The 23,801-nt window shown below is 38.5% G+C and overlaps 1 protein-coding gene across 2 annotated transcripts; it reads left to right on the top strand.

Moving 5' to 3' along the window:
• The first annotated feature begins 8,100 nt into the window (after positions 1-8,100).
• Positions 8,101-23,801, top strand: TAF9B (TATA-box binding protein associated factor 9b). 2 transcript variants are annotated; one of them, XM_051969085.1, is made up of 8 exons: positions 8,101-8,214; positions 14,473-14,554; positions 14,925-15,061; positions 15,154-15,288; positions 15,880-15,951; positions 19,116-19,197; positions 20,070-20,186; positions 21,030-23,801. In XM_051969085.1, exons 1-8 carry the CDS (start codon positions 8,164-8,166, stop codon positions 21,194-21,196), a joined length of 843 nt encoding a protein of 280 aa, XP_051825045.1. In that variant the 5' UTR covers positions 8,101-8,163; the 3' UTR covers positions 21,197-23,801. The 2 variants fall into 2 exon arrangements, with proteins under 2 accessions (XP_051825045.1, XP_051825046.1); XM_051969086.1 differs by lacking the exon at positions 15,880-15,951 and having other exon boundaries at positions 8,102-8,214.

Here is a 23,801-nt window from a genome sequence, read left to right as displayed (position 1 = left end):
AACAAGATCATTCTGTACCCATTAGAAAATGCAGAAAGGAAAGGAATAATTTGTTCTGAAGAGCAACAGAGCTCAGGATGCAGCCCAGGGTGACCTATCATGCAAATCAGAGTTTAACTATAAAGGAGGTTGGGGGGGGGGGGGGGGAATAGATGTTCAATAATTATGAAGAATTTGAAACAATTTTAGCAAGAAAACCACAAGTGAAGAGATAATTTTTAAAATACTCCAAACAGAAATGGAGGGAGGAGTGAATAAATTCTACAGACTATGACAGCAAGAGTAATAGAATAACAAGAGAGACCAATAGAGGCTTCTTTGTAAAAGTATACAAGAAGATAAAGGTGAAGCTGAAATCTGGGGGAGATGACAGTGAAAAGACAGATGGGGGCACCATGAACAGGACCTGGTGACACCCTACCTACAAATGGGTTAATGTTTCTTTTGTGGGACTACATCACAGCATAGGAGAGTACAGAAAAATGGGGGGGGGGGTGGAGCAGAAGGATAGAGAAGCATATGTAATCCACCAGTCAAATCAAGGGCTAACAATGAGGGGACAATGATCTCTGTGATCTCAAAAAGAGAAGAGTCTAGAGGGAAATGGTTAAGGAAGGAGGGAAGACTGAAAAGGGAGGGGAAAGAAAGACTTTACTTTGGAAGTGGGAAAAAGTTACACTGATAAATTCATCTATGGGCAGAGACAGTCACTGAAGAGAAATAAGGACCTTATAGTGCATGAGGCCTAGGGGATTTGGAGCTTGAAAAGTCTACTTATTCTAAAGTGATAGGAGAGGAATTAGAACCCCGGGGGCAACTGGCATCTGAAGGAGTGATAGAGTAAAACTACAAAGATGAGATTTCCAGGTGAATGTGGGGGCGGGGGAGAAGGGTTAACAGAGAAAGGTATAGATCCATGATCCATCAGTAAGGATGTGATGAGGGAAGCAGCCCTACCCATGGGTCACTGGCCTCTCTGACACTTGCAATAATTGCACTGTTCTGGATGTGAAGCATAATGGAAAAGGCAGAGGTATGAATTGCCTGGAGGAGAGAACTTAGAATAGATACCATGTAAGTTTTGACTGCATGAGGAATACAGAGGAAAAAAGAGACCAGATGATAATAGGAGTCATGAATCAGAAAATAAGGGTCTACAGTAGTCAGAGAAAATAGATGGTGAAAAGAGTGAAAGTATTTCAAAAAAGGGGTACAAAATTATATCTTAATAACTAATGAATAAGGACTATTGAAAGGAAGGAGAGGAAGGAAAAAACCACTTAACTAAAAGAGGAACAGGGGAAGAATTATAAAATCAGATATAAAGTAGGAAAGAAAAAGGAACTAATAAACAAAAGCTTAAAGGAAAGGGGGTACCAAACAATGAGAGGGTAACAGGAGCAGAGGAGAGAGAGCCTAGAAACAGGGTCATCTTAAAATGAAAAGATTAAAGTAACTCAAGAAAAGTAATAACACTGTGTTTACAGCAGAAAAGGGGGGATTTTAAGTTGAAAAAATTTAGAAACAGATGGAAGAAAACATAACCCTAATTCTTATGACTTTAAATCGAATGGGTTAAGCAATCCAATAAAATGAAAAAAGAGTGACAGATTGGAGAAGAAAACAAAACCCTACAATCTGTTAGCTTGCAAGAAACACATTTTAAAAACAAAGAAATACATAAAATAAAACTGAGGGGTGGGAACAAATTCACTATGCAGCAAGTGAAGCCAAAAAAGCAAGAGTTGCCATTATACTATCAGACAAAGCAAAAACAAACATTCAAAAGATAAAAAGGGATAAACAAGGAAACTATATTATGCTGAAAGAAACCATAGACAGCAAACCAATATGTATTAAACTTATATGCTCCAAATGCCTTAGCATTCAAGTTCACAAAAGAAACATTATTTGAGCTTCAAGAAGACAGACAGTAATACAGCAGTACCAAGTGAGTGCAATATCCCTCTGTCAGTTTTATATTTTTAAAAAGTCTAACAGGTTAAACAAAAGGGAAAATATGGAACTGAATAAATTCTGAAGAAACAAAAAGACTTATGAAATCTTCTAAGTGGAACAGCAAATGAATTCATATATACATACATATTTTTTTTCTTAGTACCACATGGATCTTTTAGAAAAATTGACATGTACCAGGGTATAAAGATATTGCAAACAACGGTAAAAAGGCAGAAAGAGCTAATACTTTAGACCATATAGACTATACTCTAGACCAAGAGTATGGACCATAACATACACAGAAATATAAAAATTGGCTGAGGAACCACAAACAAAGCATACAAACACAAATTGAGATTTAGTGAAATCATAAACAATAAATAGGTCAAAGAACAAATCACAGAAACAATAACTATGTAAAAGAAAATGATAATGTTGAAACAGCACTCCAAAATTTCTGAGATGAAACTAAAACACTTCACAGGGGGGAATCTTATCTCTACAATGATACATTAACAAAATACAAAAAGAATTAATCAACTCAATATGTACTACTATGTTAAATTTAAAACATACTTTAACAATAAGTTATCTATCACAAAAATTCACATTTCATGTACAATCTTATTTTCTTTTTCCTGTTCCTTTTATATAGAAATGTTCATGTTTGTTAAATTTCTAATAAAAAAATAAAATTTAAAGGGAAAATTTATTCTTTAATGATTAACAGTCTGTACTTTCATAAGGATGTTCAGAATGTTCTTTGGAAAAAAACTATTTGGCACTGATTAAAAAAAAAAAAACTGAGAAAAGCAGATTAGTGGAAAAGATCACCAGATAATGAATAATCAGAAACAAATGAGCTTAGTGGTTCATTAGTCAATAACTCCAAAATGTAAATTCCTTGGGGAAGAACCCCTTGTTTAACAGGAACTGGTAAGAACACTAAAGCAGTTCAAATGAAATTTGTTTGAGACCACTCGCTTATAGCATAGAAACTACAAATGGATATACGACCTGAATATGAAAGGCCATACAATTAAAAAAAAAAAAAAGAAGAAGAAGAAGAAAATAGCATCAGGCACCTTTCACAGCTAGGAATAGGAGGAGAATTCTTGGGATTTTTTGTAATAATTTTTTTTTTTTGAAAATCAGAATATAAAAAGTATAACAAAAAAAGGATTACATATAAACTGCAAATTTCTATATAATAAATTCAATATGTAATTTTCAAGCTGTCCTGCTTGTCTGTGTCACCTCCTGAACTTCCTTCTGTTCTCCGGTGCAATTTTCCAAAATGCTTCAATATCCTCTTATCTCTTTCTTTTTCTTTTTTCCTGGCAACATTAACATTCACTACCACCTTCCACTAAATCCCTCTCTCCGATGAGAAAAATAAGCACACAACAACTAAAAAACAAAACCCAGGTGAGCACAATCCGGCAAAGCAAAAGCCCACATTGGGGTTATTCAAAACTCTGGTTGTTATTCTATGCCATGAGTCCATGACCTCAAGAAGAGGATATAGCCCAACATGCCTCACCACTGGCTCAATGGAATTCTAGTGAATCACTGCACTGACCGGATTTAATAAGTCTTTCAAAGGTTATGTGGTGGGGTTTTTTTTTTTTATTTATAATGATATTGTTACTATATAAACTGTCTTCCTAACTCTGTTCACTTGGCTCCACCTAAGTTCAGACAAGTCTACTCCCTGAATCCATGTCTTTTGTCATTACTTACAACTGAAATAATATTGCAGTCATTCATATACCATAATTTTTGCAGCCATTCTGGAGTGAGAATTTTTGGCCAAACAAGGGATGGAGACAGGGACAAAAGAAAAAGCAAATAATATTGATGACATGAAATTTTTAAAGAATTTTGTAGAAATGAAATTGACTAACAAGCGTGAGAGTGTAAACTAGCAGATTAGGGGGAAAAAACAATAACTTTACATCAAGAAGCTCTGATAAAGGCCTAGTTTCCAAGATACATAGTAAACTCAGGAATATGAGGCCAAAAATCATTCCCTAAAACTAAGCCCAGAATGCTTCAGTGACAAGGCAAAGTAGGGAGTACATAGCAGATCTGGGATTCTAATTCTAATTCCTCCAGCTTCAAATACAGTATTCTATCTATAATCATAATAACTTGCAATTCTCTAGCACTGTAATGGAAATAAAGCAATTTTCTTTACTACAAAAATCCAAACTCTTATGACATAGATGGTACAAATGTTATCCACATTTTCCATATGAGGGAATTAGGGCTACGTGACTTGTGGGCTACATATTTAGTGAATAGCTTTACCAGGATTTGAATTCAAATTTAGCAAGTTTTCCTCCAGAGTACTAAAAAATGTTTGTTTTTACAATATGCTGATCAATCCAAAAGGCACAAAAAAAAAGTCTATTACTTCTCTGTGACTCCAAAGAAGGGCATGGACAATCAGTTAATTGCTGAATCAATTGATTTTGACAACTGTTTGGCGCAAGAATGGGTGGGGGCTTAAATTCCTAGTCTAAGTAAATTAGTTATAATTCACAGCTGGGCTTTGATCTCCTTTTAATATGTCACCTTCCAGCATTCCCAGTTTTCTCTAGTTCAAATGAAGTATGATGTTTTATAGGTTGGCAATTGTGTCTTGAGCTCCCCAGAACAGCTCAGAATCAACTGTGATTTTTTTTTAGCAATGTGTCAGATATAGAAATAACAAGTCAACTAATCTCAGCAAGTAGCCAACTCATGGTTAACTATAGTGCAAATGGCCTCAGACTGGATTATGTTTAAACACTTACCTAAGTTGTTGTTTGACTCATTACTGAGGGTCCTACACCCTCTCAGGTTCTGTCTTCCTTCGTTCTCCCTTTTTGGAGAGTGGCAAGATCTTCCGGTGGTACCACTTGATCATCTGGGTTACAAAAGTCACACAGGACTGTTATTTGTTGATTTTTTTAAAAAATAAATAATATTATTCATATTTTTTCATTATAGGACTACTTGTTGCAAAAGTGCAAGCACATTTTGGGAAGTCTGAACTTGTAATTTCACTAAGGGAGGAAAAGTCCACCAAAACAAGTGGTGTACATTTTCCTTTTAGGGACCTGCCCAAAGCAAAAGGTTAAAAGGTTAAACAATTTATCCGGGTTCTCACAGTTAGCATCACAGGTACTACTCTGTTTTTAAGTACCTAACTAGTATATTTAATTGAATTGAATCATAGGATAAAGAGGGAATAGAGCTTTAGGGATTTTACTTCTAGAATTACACATCTGGAGCTAAGAAATCAGAGTCCATCAAGCCCAATACCTTCATTTTACAGAAGAAAGTATGGCCCACAGAAGAGAACCAAGTTCCCTAAAGTCACACAGTTTAATAAGTATCAGATGGCAAATCTAAATCCAGGGCCTCTCTCCTTCCCAACACAATAGTTTGTGTTGTTTCTTTCCACCACTCTCACCCCGACTGCTTGGTCACCTTAGAAATCTTTTGTTTTCTTTCTTATTTTTCTCCTCTTAAATCTGATTTTTCTTGTGCAGCATGATAAATGTGAAAATATGTATAGAAGAATTGCACATGTTTAACCTATATTGGATTACGTGCTGTCTAGGGGAGGGAGTGAGGGAGAAAAAATTTGAAACATAAGGTTTTGTAAGGGTGAATATTGAAAACTATGCATATGTTTTGAAAATAAAAAGCTTTAAATAAAAAAAGAGAAATCTTGCAGTACAAAACTGAGCAACCCTTTAAGTCATAGAAATGGTTTCAGGGTTCAATTAAGAAAACTAAGTTCAAGTTGGAGGTTGATATATTATTATTTATGTCCCCTGGTAAATAATATAGCAAGAGACTGCTTCTATTAAAACACTATTTCATGCTTCACCCCTAGTACCTCTTCCCTCTGCTCCCACTTCTGAAACCATGATTAAATCGACTCTGCCATTATTCCCAGATGGTGGCTAACAGTCTGCACCCCTATGACCCCACTCACCATTGCTATAAACTTCCACACTAAAGAACCTCTCCCTGGCACCATTGATTTCCCACATGCGGTGTTTTCCCCAATTAGAATATAAACACCTGGAGGGTGGGAACTGCCCTGGCTTTATATCTCCTACTCTTATGTGTTTGGCACATAGCAAGGCTTAATAAATGATTTTTCTTTTGTTCCTTGTTGGCACCCAACTATCGTGGAGGAAACGATGGTACTCAGGATGAGTAAATGACATCCACTTTGGCTAATCTTATTTTGCCTTCATTTCCCTAAGTTTGGGAAATGGGAGCAAAATCAAACTTCTTAGTCTTGCCATTGTCATCCCTACAATTCTTCACCAGCCACCAGCTTTTGCAAATGGAAGGTTGAGAAAAATCAAGGAAAAAGTAGCTAAAGAGGAAAACAAAACTATTCCCTCCAGCTTTTGTGACATCACCCTCTATTGGACATTGCCTCATCTGTGTTAAGGGTATGGGAGGGAATGGCAAATGCCAAATATAGAGGAGAGATGGTGTGGCAGAAAAGCACTTACTCTCTACCCATCATGTGTATCTAATTATTTCTATTTCCTCTATCTCATTAGAATGTGAAATCCTGGGAGACAGGGATTATTTTTGCCTTTCATGGTAACCTTAGTGCTTAGTCTAATGCCTGTTAACATAGAATGTGTTTAATAATGTGTCAGTGGACTGCAACTCATAGACTACTAACCATTTTGACAACTATCTACAAATGTGCTAAGAGATTTTTCCTTAAACAGACTTACAACTGGCAAGAGTAGGACAGTTGAAAGATTGTAAGTTTACTTACTTATATAGGGTGTCTCAAACGGCTTGGTGGACTTTTCAGGTTTTTTTGGGGGGGGAGGGTTCTGCACGAAGACTTTCGGGACACTTTGTATAAAGGCCCATCAGGTGTGTTCATGTTGTCACTATCACATCACTTTAACCCATATGTGATTAAGTAAACAAGTCATATTTACCAATATACCTGTTCTTTTAGAGTTCCTGAGTTGTTTTCTTATCTTCTTCCTCAGCTATGCTTAGCTATAGTGGGTTTCCCCAAAGTCCTAATATAAGGGCACTAAAACTTTTTGGACATTCTGTACTACGTCTCTTTTTCCATAAAGCTACAGATAAAATGGAAGATGGGGATGTAGATCAAACAAGATATAGAGATGTCATTCAAAAACACCTCCCATTCCCACGAGAAAATTACACAAGGAACGAGATTTGAAAGGATGAAGCCTTAATTCAGAATGGCCAAGCAGCTTTACACTAGAAAAGGTGTGGTGGATTTCGCATCAGCCCGCCTCCATTGGGAGTGCAGCTGGTTTAGATCTGAGCTGTGCCACAAGCTCGTTTTGTACAGACATTGCTCCTAAGGATGGCGTTTGTGGAAAGGTGCGCCATGATTTGGGAGCTCCGCAGTCAGTCTGGGTTATGACGCCTTGTCGCATACAAGGTAGCTAGATAGCTGGCTTCACCCCCCACCCCCAAGACACACCCCGCCCGCCCCCTCCACCCTGGGAGCGCGAGCCTGCCGCTGCTTAGGCTGCCCCTTCCCCCCAGCATCCTCCCTGGGCTGAGGGAGAAATGCGACCCCAACCCAAAGACCAGCCGAAGGCCCTGTGGTGCATTAAGAAACAGGCGTGGGGGGCCTGGGGCCGCTGGGCTCGAGGGCCCTAGGTACGCAACCATACTGCCTGACTTGGGGGTGGGGGGCGGGAGGGGGAGGGAGCGAGCTGGGCCCCCAATGACACGTTCACTTCCTCCGTCTCCTCCTCCTCCTCCTCTCCTCCTCCTCCATCACCATCTCCTCCTCCTCCTCCTCCTCCATCTCCATCTCCTCCTCCTCCTCCTCCTCCTCTTTCTCTTCCTCCTCCTCTTTCTCCTCTTCCTCCATCTCCTTCTCTACCTTCATCTCCTCTTCCTCTTCCTCCTCCTCGGTTGACCCCAGTCAGTTTCTGGGGTTCCTCTTTGCTTTCAAAGAAGCCCCGTTAAGCGAACAGAAGCGCCGCCGCCCCTGAGGTAGAACCCCCTCCCTTCCGACGGCCTTCACTGCGCCACCGCGCGGCAAGCACAAAACTGCGGTCCTTCCCTCCTTGGTCCCACCTCCGTCCCGCCCACGCCAGCAAGCCAGGGGCGGGGCCTATATAAAGAGAGAGCTCCCGTTGCCCGGCACCGGAAGTCTAGCTGTCGAGTACCATGGAGCCGGCTAAGATGGCATCTCCCAAGAGCGGGCCAAAGGATGCTCTGGTAGGTGCGAGCGAGGCGCGCAGCTGGTAGGCTCGGCGCCCGCGGGTAAAAGGGAAAAGAGGGCGAGGGGCCTCCGGCTGTCAGGCCCAGCTGTGGCCGTCGCCCCCGGCACTTCGGCTGGGTTTGTCTGCAGCCCCCCATCCCCCCACCTCACCCCCCCTCGCACTGCGGATAGTCCTCCAGCTGTCGGTGTAGCCCTCGGGCTCCTGAGCTTCTGTCGCAGAGGCCTCTCCGCGGCGCCCGCCCCACCCTTCCCCCCCCACTCTCCCGAGGGGCCCGATCTGGACTCCATGCAGTGCCCCCCCCCCATACCCTCCAGTCCCGCCGCCCCCGCACAGGCTCCTCTGGCCGTCCGATTCTCTTTGGCATTGCGGGCTTTTTGGGTTTTTTTTTTTTTTTTTTTTTTTTTGCCATTTGACGTCTTTTTCTTTGCATCACCGCCACTGCTCATCGCCGCACTACCCCCCCCCCCCCCCCCCGCCCAATTCCGCATAGAACCCACCGTAGCACCAAATAATTACAGTCCAGTAAAGCAAATCGACGCATTGGCCGGCCAGAAAATGGATGCCACCAATGCGGGAATTGGTTTTGCTTGACTATACGTGTTGGTTACTGGGGTGGTGGTTGGTATTTTTTTTCTCCTTGCTTTCTCTGAGAGGGGGCGGTGGGGGGGGGGGCGACGCGGGGGAGGAGGTGGTGGTGGGATGGAGAGAAGGCGCATTTTCGTTGATCGGAAACAATTTAAATGTCATGAAAATGAATAAAACATATTGAAACCTATAGAAAGGGGGGGAAAAAGAAAATGAATAATGTGTATCTCCTTTCAGTCAGTCTGTCAACAAGCATTGATTAATGGCTCGCTATGCGCTAAGCGCTGCGGATACAAAGAAATGCAAAAACAAATAAACAAAAACCCCAGCCTGACTCTTGGCTCTCCAAGAGCCCCCATTCTATTTAGGGGAGATGATATGGAAAAGATTTTGTACAGACAGACTGCATAGAGGCTAAAGTGGGAGGTAATGGCCAGAGGCTAGGCGCTAGCACAGAGAATGATCGAGAAAGGCCTCCTGCAGAAGGTGGGATTTTAGCTGAGACTTGAAAGACGCCATCATTGGTTCACTGTACTGATCGGTATTCAATCTTTCAAGGTTGTTTTCGTTTGCATTACTGAGGTCATCCTGTATATTGTTATCCTGGTTTTGCCTACTTTACCATCATTGTGCCTCTTTCCACAGCCCCTGCGACATTTTTTTTTTTTTTTACCATTTAGGTCTTTTAACATCTTTGCCAATCTAATGGGTGGGAAATGAAACCACAGTTGTTTGGATTTGGATTTCTCTTATTAGTAATTTGGAGTATTTCGTCATGGTGGTTGATAATTTGAATTTCTTTTTTTTAAATAAATTTTTATTGCTGTCTTTTTTATATAACCAAAATGTCTCCTAGCAACCTTCCTCTTTCCTCTTCCCTCTCTCCTCCTCCTACTTCCCCCCTCCCAGAGAGCCATCTCATATAACAAATAATATCTTTAAAGGGGAGGGGGGGGAAGAAAAAGAATAGAAAATTACATCAGCAAAAACGATCGATCCATAGGAAAAGTCTGGAAAATATATGCAATGTACCACACCCTTGGACCTCCCACCTCTGCAAAGCAGGGAGGGGGAGGTCTCTTCATGTTGTTGGAGGATAAAATGAGAGAATCTAGGTAACGCATTTTGTAAACCTCAAAGGATTTGTAGATTCTAGCCAATAATTATTATTATTGTATAATAAATATTAACTAGGATCTCTATAGCCCTCTAAGAACAAATCATTTATATTCATATTATGATTAGCACTATTATATTAATTACATTAGTGATTTATTAATAATACTATTGTTATATCTCTTCTTTAGTACCATATTTGTTCCTTATAATTTTGCAACGTTCATTTTTTTTATGATTCTTTAAATTTACATTGTAATGACTGTTTTTTTGGCTCTGCTTTACTGTGCCTTAGATCTGATAAATTTTTCTTTGTTTCTCTGTATTAATCAGATTCCACATTTCTTACAGCACAGTAAGACTCTATTACATTCATGTACCAAAATTCATTTAATCAAGTCACAATCATTGGTCATCTTTATTTTCAATTCTCTGCTACTTCAAAAGTGCTGCTATAAATATATTAATATACATGAGGACTTTTTTCTTATCAGTGGCCTCCTTGGGGTATAAATTTAGTAATGGAATCTCTGAGTCAGAGGGACAATATGGACCTTCCAGTCATTTTATTTCAGTAATTCCAAATTGCTTTTCAAAATGGCTGTACTGATTGACAGCTCCACAGTGCACCACTGTGCTTATTGAACCCTTCAACATTCAAGCTTCCCATCTTTTGTCACCTTTGCCAATGTGCTGAGTGTGAGGTGAAACCTCAAGATTATTTTGATTTACATATCTCCCATTAGTGATTTTGAATATTCTTCCTCCAAATATTTAAAATATGGAGATATTTTGTTGGCTCTGTAAATCAATCTCCAAACCTTTGATGCATTTTGTAATTTTCCATGGAATTTCTTTTTCTATTTGGAATTAATCAAGTAAAATAATTTTAAAAACCATTCCTTTGACCCAGAGATCCTATAACTACATTTATTACACCCTCCTCCCCCAGGAAGCCACTGGCCAAAAAAACGGTTCTCATATACATCAAAATCTTTACAGCAGCAGTTTTTGTTATAACAAAGAATGAAAACAAAGCAGATGCTCATTAATTGGATAGTGGCTAACAAACTGGTCTAAGAATATGATGGAATATTACTGTGCCATTAAAAATGATGAATATGAAAACAAAAAAGCAGGGAAATTTTTACATGAACTGATGTACAGCAAAGTAAGCAGAGCCAAAAAAACAATATACATAATGAATACAATAAACAGAAGTAACAATACAAGTAACAGATATTACAAAATTACACCCTCACCCCCTGGCCAAAATGGGAAGTCGAGGACTGTAGTATATTGTAAATATTTTAGACTTGTGATGTCTTTATCAGTTTTGCTGAGATAGGGAGGAGGGAGGGGTCTCTAAAATATTATTTGTTATACAGCATGGCTTTTAGGAAGGGGAAGGGATACTGGGGGAAATTTTGGTGATGTAAAAAAAGACCAATAAAAAAAAAAACTTATTTAAAAAAAAGAAAAAGGACTCTCAATTTGATAGGAGAAATTTGGGGAGTTGTGACTTTAAGTAAAAGGTGAATCAATGAAAGCCAGGATGCTTGCATATGGGCCACTGAACTCCAACTACTACAGGGAGAGAGCAGCAGGCGAAGGGCCAGAGAAGACAGCAGCAGCAGAGGAAGAGGAGCCTGAGAAGAAGTGAAGACAGCAGGGGTAGGGTAAAAAGCTGCTCAGTCTGGAGCTCAGACAGGTAGAGAAAGTAAACTGAGAGAAGGCTTCAGCTGAGTGATTACTGATTGGTCAGGGAGAACTGATTTCATTGGCCAAGAATACCAAAGAGGGTTTTTGCCCTTCAGTGCCATCTAGAGCTGGAGAAAAGTGCCCCTTTTCTTAAGGACTTGTTACTCTTTGCTGCCCCCTCTGGCTTGAGAAGGAAAAGCAGGGGGCTCGAGTTGTATCTGCAGGTGAGCTGGCTTAAAAGAATGCAATTGAACTAATTTGCTATAAACCCCATTCTGATTGTACAGTGTTGACATCCAATTGTCTGGTCTGTATATCTCAGAGATAGCCAGTTTGAGGATTCTGACGGTTCTCTTGCCTAAAAATTGCTAATATTAAGAGCTAACACTTATTGAAAATCCCTTTAAGGGTGGGTGGTTAATAAAGTTTATTATAAAGGATCTGAGTAGAGAAGATTCAGTTTTTGGTGTAAAAAAATATTCCTGCATGGACCAATGACATTGAAGCCCGAGGTCTATAGTTGAGCCCATTCTTCATCATAGCTATTAAGTATTGTTTTACGTGTGATATGGGTTTATATCTGTGTTGTGAATTTATTTTATTACTTATGTACTTAATAAAACAGTATGTATAATATTTCTCTTGTCTAATTCAGTGATTGTGTTTGAATTCTAAAGGAAAAAAACCTTTTTTTTTTTTATCCATAGCTGCAAAAAAAAAAAAATCTGCTTCTAATAATGATATGATCTTAAACATTAAGGTCTTGTATCCATGTAGAATTTATTGTGGAATATGGCACAAGATGTTCATCTAACCCTAATTTCTGCCAGACTGTTTTCTTAGGTTTCCAATCGGTTTTTATTAAATAGGAAATTCCTTCCTAAGTAATTTATGCTGTCTGCTTTATTGAATACTGGGTTATCGGGTTCTACTTATAAATTCTTTATTTTAAAACAAATGCAAAATGGTTTTGATAATTTCTTTATTATTTTGAGGTATGAATGTGCTCTTACTCCTTTATCCCAATCTCTTATTTCTCTTGATATTCTAATCTTTTATTCCTCCAAATAAATGTCATTATTCAATTGAGTTCTGTAAAGTAGTTCTTTGATAGTTTGATTGGTATAACATTAAAACTGCTAGTATTGTGATTTTTATTATGTCAGCACGGTCTAGCCATGAACATAGTGAATATGCCCTAGCTATTTATGTTGTTGCCATTTGGGTTTTTTTATCATTATATAGAAATCTGTTGACTTTTGTGAGTTCATTTTATAACCTGCAATAATGCAGCTCTTGCCCTAATTAGTATATTTGCTGATTCCCAAGGATTTTCTAAAAAAACCATCATATCATCAGCAAACATAGTTTTATCTCTGTTATATGATCTGCTTCTCTTCTAATTTTAATGGTATTGTCTTTAATATTAAGGTCACATCCATTTAGAATTGCTTGTGGGATATGGCATGATATTGATCTAAGCCTAGTTTCTGCTAGTGTGCTTTACAGTTTTCCCAACAGTTTCTAATCAGTTTTTTCCCAAGTAATTTGTTTTCCGACTAACACTAGATTGTTTGAGTTCCATGGTTTCTTTTCTCCCTTGTCTGGTCTGTTGCATTGATCTACCTCTCTATTTTTCAACCCATATTAAATGGTTTTGATGACTGCTTCTATATAATGTAATTTGAGATTTGGAAGTTCTACTCCCCCTTTTTCTCCCTACCTCTTGTCATTATCTTTCTTGTTATTCTAGATCGTTTATTTCTCCAGTTGAATTTTGTGTTTATTTCATTCACTTCTATAAAATAACATTTTGGTAGTTTGATTGGTATAGCATTAAAAGTATAAATTAACTTTGGTATTGTCATTCTTGTTATATTGGCATGACCCAGTCATGAGCATTGAATATTCCTCTAGCTATTTTTTTATTTCGTTAAGTGGTACCACTTTATAATTGAATCTTTCCAATTATTTAGGGTACTTTGGTAGATTGATTCCTAAGTATTTTATGCATTTTGTAGCTATTTTGAATGGGATTTTTCTTCCTATTATTGCCTTTTGGACTTTGTTATTATTATATAGAAATATTGTTGATTTTTTTGTGTGTGTGGATTTATTTTGAAGTCTGCAACTTTGCCGAAGCTATTGTTTCAATTGGTATCTCTGCTGATTCCCTAGGATTTTCTAAGTAAATCATGTCATCTTTACCTATCTTTATGCCTTAAATTTCTTTCTCCTGTCTTATTGCTATTGTTAGTATTTCTAGAACCATTATCATATAATAGTGGGGAGAGTGGGTGTCCTTGCTTTACTTCTTTATTTATTGAGAAAGCTTCTACTCGCATTTTTTTCTTTTGAAAACTGCCTGTTCATATCCTTTGCTCATTTATTTTGGAAGAATGCCAGCCTCATTCTCCATCCCCAAAATGACAGACTGCTATAGCCACGCCTCCAGAAGCAATCTTCCTGGGGGGAAAAATAATTCACACACAGGCTATGTAAATGTTCTTGAGCTCCTATATCACACCCACCTTTTTTGTTTTGTTTTTTTTTAATTACATATAGAAATTTGGTGAGGCTGTTAACCACCAAAGAAGCAAACTAGTGACTTCTGGAGTTTATACAGGGAAAGAGTGGGAATTCATTTGGAAGTGTTAAGAATGAGACACTAGGTATTCAGAAAAGGCAACATGTGTCTGAAATTTAGACACTAAATAAAAATAAAGGGAACAGTTTGCTCTCCAGGTGACAGTAGTTGTGACCTTGGACTGCTTTTAGCCAAACTTTAGAGTTCAGTTTTTAGGCTGTCTGTTTTGGTGAGGATAGCTTACTACTTTATTTAAACCCACAGGTGATGGCACAAATCCTGAAGGATATGGGAATTACAGATTATGAGCCAAAAGTAATCAATCAGATGCTGGAGTTTGCCTTCCGTGAGTGACCCACAAAACAAAATTTCTCTAATTCAGTCAATTTGATACTAATGTCTTCTATAATTCTAATAGAATTGTATTTTCTACATCAGCCACATAAACCTAATCTTAAAGTACATAAAATGGGCTGAACTCAGAGAGGGCAGTTATTATTTTTATTATGGTAAGTATTTAAATGGATAGTATAAGGCAAACTTTCTCTCTCTCTCTCTCCATATATATATACACATTATATATATATATATATATATATTTAAAAGCCATAACATCTCAAATTAATAATTTTTAAAATAAATATTTCTATAACATAACCCAAATAAGACTAAGCCTTTCTCATCTGTCTAAGAGGAAATTGTCTCCATTCTCAAAGGATATGTAACAACAATTTTGGATGATGCAAAAATTTATTCAAGCCATGCTAAGAAAGCCACTGTTGATGCAGATGATGTGCGATTGGCAATCCAGTGTCGATCTGATCAGTCTTTTACTTCCCCTCCCCCAAGAGATGTGAGTAACTTTTATTTAAGCATCTGTTTTATCTGGGGGGAAGAGGGGGAGAGAGAGAGAACACAGCACTAACTAGGGTTTATTTTTCTCAGTTTCTATTAGATATTGCAAGACAAAAAAATCAAACCCCTTTACCATTGATTAAGCCATATTCAGGACTTAGACTCCCACCCGACAGATACTGTTTAACAGCACCAAACTACAGACTTAAGCCTTTACCAAAAAAGGTGAGTGTTTTGTGATTCTTTTTTAAAAAGAAAATAAGTTTTTCCAGAAAATAGTACCATTTATCCCATAGTTTTTTAAACAAAAAACATTTACTAGCCATTAGCTAAAATCACTTATTAGTACTTAAAAACTATTTTAAAATTCTCTCTAGCCAGCTATTCTTTTGAAAAGAGGCAGTGTGGTATAAGGAGATGGGAAGCTGGCTTCAAAGTTAGGAAGAACTTTGTTCTTGGAGCCCTGGGTTCCAGTCACACCTCTGACCCTGGGCAAGGCACTTATTCTCTCAGGGTTCTAGTCAATTTTCTTAGAACTAAAAGTTGCAGAGAAGGCACCAACCAATGTTGGTAAAAGGGAATTTCCTCACCCAGGAATTCTCGAAAGTAATGACACTATCCCTTATCCCACTGAAGTAGATTGAGATGTTTAACATCAGGAGTTGGGACTACTTTATGCCAGTTATAAGAGCTGCTAGGCTATTTAAATCACGCTACTCATTCAGTCCTAGAAAAATGAGGGCCAGGGAGGGGAAGGAACTCAACCTGAGGTCACAAAGCTAGTGTGGGAGTTGATCCCACCTCTCTTGATTCCAGGAAGGGCCCCACTCATCACATCAAGATATCTTCCCTTCCTGCCTAAAATGCCATCACTGCAGATGTCTTTCAGTAAGTCAAGGAATTCACTGATGAAAATGTAAATACATTTCTGTAACATTCTGAAAAGAGAAGCCTGGCTGAAACTGTACTACAGTATCTAAGTGGAGATTCCAATAAATTCCACAAAAATACATTTGGTGCTTATCCATCATTCAGTAAACATTTAGTAAAGCTCCTACGATGTGCCAGTCACTGTGCTAAGGCTGGGGATACAAAAAGAGACAAAAGACAGCCCCTGCCCTCAAGAAGGTTACAATCTAATGGGAGAGCCAAAATGCAAACAAATATATACCACATGCATGTTAGACATGGAATAAAGACAGAAATCAAACATTCCTTGCCCTCAGGAAACTTACATTCAGCTTAAGTGATAAGACATAAGAAGGAAAATATCACATAATTTAAGAGAGGAATACTAACACCTGAGGGGATCATGAAAATCTTTCATTAGGAGGAGATGTCTACCCTGAGCCTTGAAGTAAGAGTCATCTGGGGAGAGGGAATGGTTTGAACATATTCAGAGAACATTGAAATATTGAATTCAGGGAAACACACTAGTAATTGCTTTTGGCTGGAACACACAGTGCACGAAGAGGGAGTGAAAGTTAGAAAACAGTTCAGAGATTGTAGAGGACCATAAATGCCATAGGAAACCACTGAAGGTTTTTGAAGTGGTCAGGGCTGTTTTTGATAGGATTGTTTTGCCAGCTATATCCAGAACGGATGGGAGATGCGAGAGAAAATGGAGATAGAGAGACCAATTAAGATATTATTGCAATAATCCAAGCAAGTGATGCAGTTTGAGTGGAAAGATGATGTAGAATCAACACGATTTAAATCAACTTTGGTATATGGAGGGAAAGGAAAGAGTAACCATGGCTATCTCTGCAGTTACAAAGCTGAGTGACTGGGAGGATGACAGAGCCTTCAAAATTAATATGGACATTTGAAGGAGTAGGTTTGTGGAGAAAGATGATGAGTTCCATTTTAGATGTATTGAGTTTGAGATACCAAGGATTATGCTAAGTCAACTCTATGGAGTTGACTTGAAGGTCTCTCTATCTAGCCCTTATTTGTCCTCTTCAGTGGACTCCTTCACCATCAAATATTTGCTGTCTATTGGACATAAACTGGATGGCCAAGAGAAATCTCAAACTCAGTGTGTCTAGAATACACTTCATTGTCTTTCTCCTAAACACCATCCTACCAGTGTCTCAGACCTGTCCTCGACACTTTGCTCTCCCCTCACCCTACAGACCCAGTCAGTTGCCAGATCTTGCCATTTCTATCTTCACATCTCTCGCATAGGGTCCTCTTCTCCACTCACACAGCTAGCTGTTTACTTCAGGCCTTCATCATTCCTCACCTAGATTATTAATTGGCCTCTTGCCTCAAGTTTCTGCACACCACTGCCAAAATAATTTTCCTTCAACACAGATCTGACCTTTTGAATCCCCTTTGATTTCCTGTTGCCTCTAGAGTTAGTAAAATAGAAACTCATCTAACTTTTAAAGCCCTACACAACCTGTTCCCAATTTACCTTTGTACCCTCATTGGACATACATACTCCTACCTATAATTCTGCAAGCTAGCTTTCTGTTCATCGCATGTGATGCTTCATATCTCATCTCCATGCCTTTGCATTGGCCATCCCACTTGCCTGGAATGCACTCTCTCCTTAACTTTGCCTCAAAATCTCTCTTTAGATACAGCTCAAGCATCATCTTCATGACGCCTTTCCCGATTCCCCTGCTAGTGTTTTCCCTCCCAATCTACTTCGTATTTAACTACTTTGTATATATTTGTACTTATTCCCTTTATATTTGTGCTGTATAGATTTATATATGTGCTTTTCTCCCCCATTGGAATGTATGTTCCCTATGAATGGGAATTAATTCTTTGTTCTAGTATCCCCAGCACCTACCACAGTGCCTGTCATGGAAGTTACTAGGCTTAACAAAGTTGATTAAGGATGACTGGACAAGCAGGTGTCAGTGTAGAACTGAAGTTCAAGAGAAAGCTTAATTCTAATTCTGGAGATAGATTTGGAGGTCATCTTCACAAGGATGAAAGAATCCTTAGGAACTGATGAGATCATCCAGAGAGAATAGTAGATAGAAAAGAAAGTCTACAGCAGAGCTTTGTAGGCTCCCCACAATTAGGGAGCAGAAAACGATTATGGAACCAGAGATTGAGAAGGAATGATCACACTGGTAGGAGGAACTTCAGAAAGGATTCCACAAGCTGTGAGTGAGTACTGAAGGGCAGGAGAGGTAAATAGTATGTCTCATGCTGGAAGAGGTCAAGTATGACAACTGAGAAAAGCATGTCATATTTAGCAGTTAAGAAATCACTGATAACTTTGAAGACAGCAATTTCAGTAGAATAGTCTTGCTGGAAAGCCACATTCAAGAGTTGGGAAGCCAGTAGGTACTAAGGAAGCAGAAGCAGCGAATATAGACTACTCAGAAACCAGGAGATAGATATATCTATATATATGTAGATATATCTCTATTTATGTGTGTGTGTGTGTGTGTGTGTGTGTGTAAAATCAGCTTAAGGCAAGGATAGTCTCAGAAGAATCTCTAAAGATAGGGGAGACCATGACATGTTTGTAGGCAAGGAGTCAAGCTGGGAAGACAGCAAAGATTCTGAGAGGGAGGAACTCATGTTGATTGCCACAGGTTTTGGTTTTGTGTGATTTATTTTTATTTTTTTCCCAATAAGTAGGACGCAAGGTCATCTGCTGAAAGAGGATGAACTGAGGACATTGTTGGTGATGGGGGCTTGAGAAAATTGGAACAGGCATAGAAAAAAAAAAAGAATTGCTCAACAGCAGTAAGGACTCAGTTGAGATTAGATCAGAGGAATTTGTAATGGATCAAGTGCTAGTTACCAAGTATAACTAGTCATTTAAAAATATTCCGGCATATCTGTGACAGCTTGAATTGAATGTTGGGGGGAGGGGGAGGATTAAAACAGGAACATTAAATAAAGGAAAAGAGAAAGGAACATAATTTTTAATGTAAATCTTTGTCATACCATGCTGGATTTGTGGATTACTTGCAAAGAAAACATTCTTCTTTGTAAATTTTGGGGTTTTAAAACCATCAGCGATCCAGATTTTAAGATGTCAAATCAGAATCAAGAATTGCGGCTTTCCTTCTTTCCAGGGGCCTGCTGCAGCTGGAAGGATAACTGTTCCCCGCCTGAGTGTTGGTGCTGTTAGCAGCAGACCCAGCACTCCTACTTTGGGTAAGAGAGGGGAACTCATAGCTTTTTCTTGATAGCTTTTACTGCAAAGCACTAAAGTTCCAATAAAGCACTTTGGAAGAATATTTTCAATGCTTGGATTTTATTCTTAGGGTGATTCAAGAGCACACACCCCCTTAGTAAAGACAGCAATATACGTCAGTGAATGATTTATGTGACTTTCATAAATCTGGAGGTGAACTCTGTTATTGATAGAGGACCTTAGTAGTCCTTTAATCTCTGAACCCCAAGGCATTCTTGGAGAATCCTAGTGAAACAGGCCCTCTACTTCCCAAGGCAAGCTAACCCCTACTTACACATGCTGTAATTGTTAGAACGTTCTTCCTGATATCAAACCTTAGGGTACCTCTTTACACCAATGTACTTCTTTACAACTTGCCCCATTGCTCCTAGTTCTACCCACTGGGGCAAAGCAGAACCAGACTAATCAAATCTTTTCAGCACATGAAGAGTGCCTGACTCTCTGCCAGATCCCCTGAGCTAGTAGAATTCTCATGCTCCCTTCTAGACATTCTCTTCTTTAAGTTCCACATCTCCAGCACCTTCCTTCAAGCTTTTCCTCCAAAGAGCATGATCACTAAGGCCTTTCCCTGGGCCTCTATAGCCCTCTTGGGAAGTTCTGCAGCTTGCCTGTGTCCTTCCTAAAACTCAGTACTGGTGACAATACTAACTCAGATCTGTTGATTTATATTCTTAACACCAGGGCTTCCTGTAAGTTTACCCTCTAAAAACAAGCTAAGAAACTTTAAAATATATGTTCTTTTGATGCTGCTAATGATCTCATCACATTAAGAGAAACTGCTATGGATACCAGCATTAAGGCACCTAATAGAATATGTTAATATTAATTACAGGTACCCCATCTGCACAGTCAGTTGCCGTTTCAACTAAAGTTGGGGCCCCTGTGTCAGTGCCAGGTCAGAGGTTCACTGTGCAGATACCACCCTCCCAGTCTGCTGCTGCCAAACCAGGTAATGAATCAGTTTGGGTCACTATACCTCAGTCATTCAAGCACTTTGGATTTGTCTAATACATCCTGTACCAATTCTGAAATTCTCACAAATCCCCCAGATGTAAAGAGCTTTGAGAAAATGGCTGTTCCTTTATTTTCCCTATATGTAATCCAAACACAAAACTGTTCAAACACGATTTTGCTAACCTCATAAAAAGATAGTAAAACACTTCACATAGTAAGATACTTTTTACTAAGTTGAATCATTGTGCTAGGAAGTACCTCACTATTCAGAAGAACCGTAGTGTATCCATATATGAACAAAATCATCACACACCCCCAATTGGTGTTTGGTATGTTAAGAGATTTCATATAAAAATATTAGATTTCAGTCCAATCCCAAGCAGGTCCCACAGCAACATTCTATTCCTCGTGGGTCCTCATTTACTATTTCACTCTATACATCATCTAGTCTAAACCTTGGCATTATTCCTTAAGCTTCTCCCAGCACCTCCTCTTTGTTGAGAATCTCACCTTAATACTTCACCAAAAACATTGAGGCTTCTTAGCAGAAGGTCCCTCACTCACCTCTCCAACCATCTCACAGAATTCCAGAATCTGCCCCATTCTCTTCTCCTTCATTAGAGTTTCTAATTAAGAGGTGGCCCTGCAAGCCCCATTCCCTCCCATTATCCTCTGCTCTCATTCTTTCTCAATTCCAGTCTCTCCTTAGCTGCAGACTTTCTCTGCTGCCCAAAACCAAACAACTAGTGAAAAGACAGGTGTTTTTATTTTACCTTGAAATCCTATTCTTCAAAGATTTAACAGTATTTTGTTTGGGGGTCATATTTTTATTTTGCAGCTGTTCCTGCAGCTCCTGCTGTTCAGAATGTTCTGATCAACCCTTCTCTGATTGGGCCAAAGAACATCCTCATCACCACTAACGTGGTATCACAGAACACCCCTGTCGAGTCACCAAATGCATTGAAAAGAAAACATGAAGACGACGACGATTATGACAATTTGTAAACGGCATCACCCGACAGCCTCAATGCATTTGTAAACGGCATCACTTGACAGCCTCGATGCATTTCTAAAGTATAAATAGTTTGAAACGTAACTGTAACCATGATAAATTCATAGAAAACAAATAAGTGTTTAAGTAAAAAGTAATGTAGTTGTAAAACTTTTTCTGCTGTTAAGATTGTTGAACTTTAGTAGGATCATAAATGTTTTTCATTAGAAGTTGCATGCAAACAATAAAATTATAATTCATCAATTTATTCATCATTTCATTATGTTGGGAAGATGAAAGGTCTATTAAATATTGAATCATTTATAAAACTATAGTATGTAGTCAGTCCTAAGCATAATTTCAGTCTTTTGAAATTGTAACCATGTGTCATTTTAGAAAAAAATTTTGTAGTGAATAACCTTAAACTGTGTTAAGGTGGATAAACAGTTGAGTTGCCCACATACAACCCCAACCTAGCAGTTTTTTCCCTGGATTCTTTAGCCTTTTTTTTTAAACCTCTGCTAACTTTTGCATTTTGGGAGCCCAAATTGAACATAGTGCTTAAGAGCCCAATATGAAGAAAGAAGAGTAAAAGGTTTGACTATGATCCAAAACAGATGCCATTAATAAACCTCAAATGTGGTATCACACTGCGGTTTTTTAATTGGGTCCTCAATGTCACTTTTTTACATATCTTTGATGACCCATTCCAAGTATCAGATTATTCTTGCAAGTAATTATTCTACAAGCCTGATATTCAATTGATCACCTTGAAATCTTGGACTTTTCTATCCCTGACTAGTCCATTGTATGAAGTTCATTCAAGTTCTGTCATTTTGCAAAATTTCACCAAACCTTACATAGATTTCAACAGTTTCTACAACTTGTACTGAGTTGGTTTTCTATGTTCCAAGTTGGGATGGTCGCCTAGCTCGGAGGACAAAGCACCTCCAATTTCAAGATGCTCTCAGACATACCAATACTTAAGTCAGAACTGACAAATGTGGGATACCTGTAATCCTTTCAGCCTCCTTCCCCCACACCTGGATCGGTTCTCTTCAAGGTGGATTTGCCCACCTGATCGTTCTACTCCAAACCACATTAGTGATACTATCATGTGGGATGAAATCAAATTCTTAAAAGTACAAGTACATTCTCTTGCCTCTTCATTATCTATAAGGCAAGTCAAAGGAAAAAAAAAATGCACCTAAATCCAAGTTCAATTTATGTCAACTTATCAAAAATGGATGTATTTTGGTTCTCTTCGAAGATATCTGAAAAATCTTTTCAGATTCAAAAAAATTGAAAATTATTTTCAATATGAAAGAATTGATTCAATAGTCTGAGATGCAATTTTTTTTTTTTTTGCTGAGGCAATTGGTTTAAGTGACTTGCCCAGAGTCACACAGCCAGGAAGTATTAAGTGTCTGAGGCCATACTGGAATTCAGGTCCTTCTGACTTCAGGCTGGTACTCTGTTATCCACTGTGCTACCTACCTGTCCCTAAGACCTCAATATTGAAATGAAATCCATTCCAACAATTTTTTAAAGAATTATTTTTTCAGGATGACTAGAAATAGTCATTCAAGTCAATCTTGGAGGACATAGTCAAATCTCCCAAACTTGTACCATGTAGCAGTTAATATTAGTACCCCTGACCTTTTGATTGTCAGCCTAAGGGCCTCATAAAAGGCCTACTAACGTTCTGAAGACTAGAGGGGACAAAGAATGATTAATCTACAGGAATAGCAGTAAACTATGTTAATATGAGGTGTCTGGAGAAGAAATGAGTATATGACAAAGATGAATGCCAGAGGAAGGGGAAGATGGCAGATAAACTGAAATATCAGGTGATAATGTACAAATAGATTCTTACCAGCCTTTGTTAGATAATATTCCATCCCAGGCAAGAAATCGGCATCCCCATATTTAAAGCCATGATTCAAAAGAACAAATCTCATTCTGTTAGCCCATGCTTCACTTCCCAATTCCATTTTTTTCTCTTCTGCATCCCTTGCCTTCAGTGGTAACAGTAAGGAAAATATCAACAACCTGCACTCATATAGTCCAAAATTTAGTGCCCAAGACTTCACAGTACTTTTAGGCCCCTTTTGGCAGCATCACGTCTATCCACATTAATCAACAAATGGATAATTCCATTTCACCAAGTCTTACACACACACACAGAAGACCATAGTTGCCTCTATTGTTATTAGATCAAATAGAAGGAAATGTATTTCTCTTCAAAGTTTTATCAACTAAATAGAGGGCATAATTCAAAAGACTAGATATTTTCAGTGATTACAAAATTAGCACCCGTGAAATAAATAGAAAAACACTGAAAATTTTTAAAATTGTGAAAAGACTACCCAAACTAATGAACCAAAATCACCAAACACCACTGTTTTGCTAGATGACCTCTTCCCCAGTAGTTTCTGTGGTTGTTTTATCTCATTTCTTCCTCCTCACAGTATCCAGTATCCTCCCTGAGCCCTTAAAAACTGCAACTCGTTTCCTAACTTTGTATGTAGCTGTCTTCCTTTTCTCCCCCCTCTGTTAAATGTTTCCTTGTTCTTTCATTTTCTGAGTTCCTAATAAAGGTCTATTGTTTCTCCTGAA

This window comes from Antechinus flavipes, chromosome X, assembly GCF_016432865.1.
Source record: "Antechinus flavipes isolate AdamAnt ecotype Samford, QLD, Australia chromosome X, AdamAnt_v2, whole genome shotgun sequence".
Lineage (NCBI taxonomy): Eukaryota > Metazoa > Chordata > Mammalia > Dasyuromorphia > Dasyuridae > Antechinus > Antechinus flavipes.
Note: the sequence above shows the minus strand (reverse complement) of the source record. Positions and strands in the feature narration are given on the sequence as shown.